Source organism: Rhipicephalus microplus, chromosome 1 (genome assembly GCF_043290135.1).
Source record: "Rhipicephalus microplus isolate Deutch F79 chromosome 1, USDA_Rmic, whole genome shotgun sequence".
Taxonomy (NCBI): domain Eukaryota; kingdom Metazoa; phylum Arthropoda; class Arachnida; order Ixodida; family Ixodidae; genus Rhipicephalus; species Rhipicephalus microplus.
In genome coordinates, this window is record NC_134700.1 from 254,286,171 (window position 1) to 254,293,152 (window position 6,982).

A 6,982-nucleotide genomic window follows, 5' to 3' on the forward strand; every position below is an offset into this window, starting at 1 on the left:
GTAAATTTTTTTACACCCTTAAGGGTGTAAACTGGCTTGTCGCCAGAGGAACACCCTATGGGTGTTTTCAGATACACCCTACTGAAAGGGTGTTATGTGAACACCTTAGACGAAGGGTGTCGAGCAAAATGAAAATTGGGGTGTTAGGGTGTTTTGAACTGGAACACCCTTTTTCAAGGGTGTTGGAAAAGTGTGCACCCTCTGCTATATCGATAGGCGTGCGCTGCAGTGTTCCGCTTCAGGGCAGGGTGAAGTCAATATATATGTGCACGAATATCCATGGCTATATATCGACTTCCACAGAGCACTAACGGGTATGCACGGCACATGTATGCACGGCACATGCTAATATATATAGTACTCAAAGCAGTGCGCCTGTCTATTACAGGATGCAGAGAATACACATATTTCAGCAACTTAATTTGCAGTTAAACCTGGCATGGCTAAATCAAGGTTCAGTCTTACCAAGTTAAAAATATTGTGCATATATAAAAACAACAGTGCTATGTAGATGCGCATCGCTCTCACTTTTAAAGAAATCTGTTTTTGATGCATTCTAGAAATAAATATGGATTTGTGCAGACTAAATATCAAGAACAAGTACCACAAGGCAGTTTTTCTCTAAATTATTTACATTTATTGCAAAATTTTACACATGCTTCTTGCAATGTGCATTATATCATAATGGCCCACATAATCTAATCTGACCATAACCAAGGCAGTGTAATGTTATTTAGATTAGCAAACAAGCAGCAAAAACTATTGCACAATAGTTCTGTCTTGCAGGAATGTAATATGGTAATAACTAAAAAGTTCAATGACCATGGGTTATTTGACAGCATGTGTGCCCGGCTATGCAAAAGGAGAAACATGCACGACTTGTGAAGCGAATGCAAAATAAATTAATGCGGCACTAAAAACGGCAATAATAATCAATAAATTTTCAATCATCAATACAATCAAACATAAAAAATATGCAGTAAGGCAAATGTGCAAGAACATTACCATATGGCATTATCATATGACTATGTGGATTTTACGACAATGTTTAAGAACTTCGCAACAACAGATCTTGGTGTTGTCTTTTCGAGCTCAAGAAAAAATCTTTCGAGGACGACAAGGGTGTTGAACGCTTTACAAGCATATTGAACATTGAACAACCAGTTTGCACACATAATTGCGACAAGTCCTTCCTCTGCATTAGTCACTTGAAAACACTTTGTCTGGTCTACCATCAGCCAGAAAAACTCTGCATCTTCAAGGACGGCCCCATTATAAGATACACATGGCGTTGCTGGCATGTCGTCCTGTATAGGCAAAGTGAAAATGCATAAGACTTCACTGAGTGGCTTACTTCAAATTCTGTACAGTTTAAAAAACAGGTTTAGAGCACTTTAAAAGACACAACTTGTGTTTTAGCATTACAGATGTGATATCTATCATTAACAACAATTTCAATGTGTGCAGCATAACTATGGTTTAACTGGGAGATTAAAACAATATAATGCATCTGACAAAATGAACTCCGCTGCACGCCATTGGCAGTGTTGTTCAATGGTACTTCGCTAGCTGTTGGTGAGTAGTGAGTAATAACATAGCAAGGGCAACTTAATAAGCTGTATTTCGTAAAGTTGCAGTGTTACGATAATTGAGAGCTCCATCTTTTATTACTTTGGTCAGTAAATGTACTAGATATTGCTTATAGCATGGAGATATTTAAATACACGCCAGTCTTTCACAACACATTCTAGAAACTGTAAACCTATTGCTATAGCTCACACTGCCATCATTTATTATATTACTGTAAGCCCTCGCGGGCAGTTTCAGGGGTGGGAATGCACAATATACAATATTGAGATACAATGCATAGCATAGAGGGCAGCGGCAAGTTGGTATTCATACATTGCAATGACGAGGTGGTAGGTATTTTACAATAATAACGGCAGAGCTGGTTTAAGCTTTTCATTGCACCTGGTAGTGCAAGCAAAAATCGGCATTTCCATGAACTGGTACACGCTCTCTCGTACTATTTATGCACTGTGCACAAGAAAACTGCAATGAAACTTTTCCCCTGTCTAAGAATAAACCTCTGGCGCAGACACTTTGCCATTTCTTTTTGCAGAGAAGTGAAATGTTTTTTTAGCCTTTTTATATTTTCAGAACGGAAAATATCAGGACCACCCATCTTAGACAAATGATAAGCTGTCTACTTGGGTATTTTAAGATGTTTGCAGACTTTTTACGACCAGATTCTGCTTTGGCGCACCATTCCATTTAAGTTTCACCATTTCCGCTCCACGGGTCATTTCGGTATTATGCTGTGCTTCGTGCCGGCCAGGTGCGATTACTTATGATTTCCCACTAGAACTTTGATATATACGGCACTAAAGCCCAAAATTAAAATGCTAATTGAACAGTTTTAAATTTGTCACGTGGTCGTCATTTTAGCTGCAGAAAGTTATTTTCGCTTCGCCATCTAGTTTGTGCGAAAACGACAGGAACCAGCGTATCATAGACTTTTTATTTTAAAAAAACTGCAATGGTTAAAAAAAGGCACCCTCCTAAAATTGCGTGAGTGCACGCAAGTTTGTGTCGCACGCAAAAAAAAAAACATAACCAGGGCCTTGCATGCCAGCGTGCGAAAAGCGCAGATAATAAAACAATTTCTTCAATACAATTTTTTTAATTTAAATAATACTTCAAATAAAATACTTCAAAATTTATTAATTCATTCCCTGCTATTCCACAACACCGATTTCACCCGCACCTTCCGCGAAGAAACACTGCGCTTGACTCAAGTCCCCCTGCTTTGCTGCTCACAATCACACTTCCTCTTTCACCCACAGCATACGTGTCCCTAGCCGTAAGTAATATTCCAACAAAATGTACTCAAATCAACATAAGCCGGTAAAACTTAAAAAGCAGCTAGATCGTAACATCCGCAAAGGATTTGTACCATATTCGATAACTAATCTAGAGAAGAGCATCAGGCGTTAGGACTTAACATCGGACTTCTAGAATGACATCAGCTGATAACAAACTCAGACATTTCGTGCCGTTTTGCTCTCGCTGCCAAAAATCACTCGCGCCAACAGTTGCAACTGATCATCAAAACTAAATAACTGATAATTTAAATATTTATAAAAGAGCATTTAATCTTAATAATATTAAACAATAAGAACGTAAAACTCAGAAAATTTACCTGTGACGATGAACATGACGGCGCTTCATTCCCGCTACTTTCTTGCTGTGCCATAAGAACGATTTTCGACATATCGGGTATGCTGTCTTCAGTAGCGAGGTCGACAAGTTCATTGAACAGAGGATCCATTACCTGCAAACCAACCCCGTATATTGTCAATGAACTGAAAAAGATGTATGAGGGTTTGTTCGCTACTGTATGTTCCTAGATCGCGAAGACACGGCTCAGCTGCCAGCACGCATGGCCTGTTGGAGACACGGCCTCCGGAATGCCTTGCGCACACACACACACACACACACACACACACACACACACATACACACACACACACACACACACACACACACACACACACGCGCGCGCGCGCGCGCGCGCATGCACGCACGCACGCGCACACAAACACGCACGCAGGTACGCATAGGCATCTTTACTCGAAATAAATTTTCGACTAATCCCCTCACTATGCAATTCTCCTCACGTACACTTGAGACAACTCCACAACTCGCATCATACACGCTATATATGTTAATTCAACAATACAAAACACTCGAGAGCGCTCCAACTTACAATACACTCTAGATCGACGATAACACAGGTTTGTGTACGATAAGAACAAAAGTGACATTCTTGAAAATATTAAAGCAAGCGCCTCACTACGTTCTCATGCTTTATTTGTGCATTCTATGAAAAGTGGTGTGCGCTGCCAACCGTTCAAAATCAACGAACTTTGTTGAAGCGAGTGTAGTTCAGCCGCATGCTCAGCGAACTAAGTTCAAAAGTGCACGGCGAACTCGTTCGGCCACATCGCAGCCGATGTTATCTCGAGTATCAACACGTTTTTTTTTTTTTGTTGTGGTGTGTGGGAGGGGTGAGTTAAATTACATCAAGGAGAGGTTAATGCGGTCAGAACGTGAACACAAGGCTTGCGACCATTGACAAGCCTTCAGTGAGGCCTAGCTACGATGTCGATACGCGAAACATGTAGTTGCCTTTCGACATACTGTCAATTCGGGCACGCGTACACATGTATGAGGCAGACAATAAAAACGCATGAGTTGTAAAATAATACAAAAACTTGCACGCTTAGTTTTCCTCTTAGCAACACTGTTTCGGCAAACCGGACCCCACTAACAATAGTACAGAAGCGCACATTCCCAGCCTTTAAATACGAAACTACGCAAACTCGCAGCAAAAATAAAAAAATAAAAACGGGCCTCAGCTTTCAACGACGATTAAAAGCACTTATCGCTCTCAACAAATACACAGTTGAACAAATAAGCAGTCACTTACCTGAAAGTTGCTGCAAGACAGTTGAACTTGCGACCCAAGGACAGGACATGTGGCAATCGCATGTTTGAGGGCGACCACGGAACCTTCTTCCAAGTGGTACGTCCGCTTTATCTGAATGTGCGGTACAGTCAGCAGACAACGGATCGGCGGCATCTCGGATGACGCAGCGCACAAAATTGACGTTCCAAAGTCCTCAGCGCGAGTGAAGAAAATGCACGCCAAATACTATTCAAACGCTTCAGCACTCTGCGAACGGCGCAGATAGTCACGTTTTCAACGGCGCAGTTATCAAAATGGCGCGCACTCACGAGTACTGACGGAGGAGTGAAAGCTTGCGGGTGTGGAAAGAGATGCCGAGAAAGTGCGGAAGCATCACACCTTCTATATGCAATGGTATCTCCCTCCGCGCTCGCTTCTCTACGTTGAATTTGAGGGGGCGGAGAGGGACAGGGGGTAAACCATGCTTACATGGACACGACCTCTCTGACGCGTTTGCTGCTGGAGTCGTCACTTGCAAGCGAACGTAACCTTCCAAAGACGCTGCCACTCTTTCTCTCTCGTCTCCTTACATCTTTCATCCCCTCTTCCCGAAGGCGCTGTGCCCTGCCACGGCCGCCGGAGAAAGAAGTAAAAAAGAAGGGCCAGCAGCCGTCGTCGTGCTAACAGCGCTCCCGAAAGGAAGTGGTAATGGCGGCGTCTCCTTCTTGATCAAGCACATCCTATATTCGAGTAACGCGTGAGAACGGCGTGCGCTCGTCGTGGCTGTTGAATTTGAGCCTTTTGAACTTTCCGGAATGTCGTTTGAGTGTCGTTTGTAGAAAAATTATTTCAAAAGTACCTCTCCTTCTTTCGATACCAAATTTGTTCCACATGTAAATATAAAAATATTTACACACATGTTGAACCTTTGCGAGTGTGTGTTCATTTTTTGTGCATTTTCTTGATTGTTCTTGTACAGTTTTCTGCGAAGCAAAAAGTGTATATCATGATCTTTTCATATGAAAATAAAGATATTACAAAAAATAACGTTGTGACAATGGCTTTATAAAGGATTTCCTTGTTTGTGTGGTGTCGATGACACCATAATCTTAAAAAATGCAGTACAACATACACTTTGCTCCACTCAAGTCTTTTTAATATGTAAGCATGGATGCATTTAATACTCGTGCCACACGGGCAGAAAAAATGGCATTTATCTCCTATAATGCTTTCAGATTGAAGGCCATTCGCGTGGTGCCACATCACGGATGAACGAAATCGCAATCGCCCAAATGCCGTTCGTCCTCTAATGTCATCGCCAGGACTCATTTGATTGAGAAATATAAAACGACATTTGATTCGACTAGAAGGAAACTTTTCGCGTATCTTATTTACACCAATCACTCAAACAACTGCTTAAAACTTCTCTTCAGCTGGTATATATGCAATGTAAAATAAATGCGCCAGGCGCCATTTCCTTTTTATGCTGTGGATCTGACTAGCTTTGGCTTAAGTTGCCATGGTTGGTTGCAACGTCGTGAAAGAAACTAATGAACGAAAGCTAACGGCAGTGTAATATGCTTATTTATTCTTTCAATTATCATTGGATGTGTATGAAGCTTGTAAACGCTTGTTTATTTTTTATTGCTATATATACTCACCCAATGCTCACTAGGAAGGTGGTGCGATCGAAATCATCAAGTCAAATGTCATTCGCTTTGGACATAACAGCAACGCCGAGAAAAAATGTCATTCGGGAACTGAGTGCACGTGTCTTCGCTATATATACCGAATGTCATTTTCTGTGCCCGTGTGGCACGGGTACACCCTTAAGTCCTTCCCTTAACACCCTTCATCTTGTTCAACAACACCCTTTTTGCCTGTACACCCTTCTTGTAGGGTGTTGCAAAAGAAAAAAGGGTGTGAAATTTTGAAAAAAGGGTGTAAATTGCGATAACACCCTTTTTACACCTATAAGGGTGTAAAAAATTTTACTGTGATATGCATGCATGCAGTGCTGTGGAAAGGTGTAAGCAATAGCGCCTGCTGGATATCTTACACGAATAATTTTCTAAGGGGGTAGCCGTAGGATATGTAAATGAATCGCAATCACGTCTTGACTGGTAGATACACATCATTTCTAATGATATTCGCGAAGATGTAAGCATGACTTGCTACTCCAGGTATCGGATGGTGACTATGATATATAGAATGATCGCATACACCTATACACAAATAATACGTGCAGTCACAAACACGCATATGTACTGAATAGTCTGAGCCCCACGGTGCAGGCATTCAGCATGCAGAAGGCAGTAAGGTAAGCGATATTAGGAGGAGGAGGAGGAGGAGGAGGAGGAGGAAGAAGAAGAAGAAAAACTTTATGATAAGAAATTAGCAGGTTTAGCTGATGAGTTTTTTTTTAACAGAGTGGCCACGCTTGAGGTACGCCGTGTGTCACGGAACAAAATTTATCATAATCGTTAACCAGCACCTACTCCTCATCGTCTT

General features: G+C 41.6%; 1 protein-coding gene across 1 annotated transcript; it reads right to left on the reverse strand.

Moving 5' to 3' along the window:
* Positions 1-614: 614 nt before the first annotated feature.
* On the reverse strand, positions 615-6,347 carry LOC142814590 (uncharacterized). Its single transcript, XM_075893608.1, has 3 exons — positions 4,493-6,347; positions 3,203-3,334; positions 615-1,307 (listed from the first exon to the last, which is right to left on the reverse strand). The coding sequence occupies exons 1-3, from the start codon at positions 4,643-4,645 to the stop codon at positions 1,026-1,028; spliced, it is 567 nt and encodes a 188-aa protein (XP_075749723.1). The 5' UTR covers positions 4,646-6,347; the 3' UTR covers positions 615-1,025.
* Between the last annotated feature and the right edge of the window lie 635 nt (positions 6,348-6,982).

Excerpts from the sequence above, each read along its gene's own strand:
- LOC142814590 (XM_075893608.1), bottom strand. The coding sequence starts at position 4,645 with ATGCCGCCGATCCGTTGTCTGCTGACTGTACCGCACATTCAGATAAAG. Across the intron at positions 3,335-4,492 it reads TGTCTTGCAGCAACTTTCAG|GTAATGGATCCTCTGTTCAA; the intron begins GTAAGTGACTGC and ends GTTGGTTTGCAG. Across the intron at positions 1,308-3,202 it reads CGTCATGTTCATCGTCACAG|GACGACATGCCAGCAACGCC; the intron begins GTAAATTTTCTG and ends TTGCCTATACAG.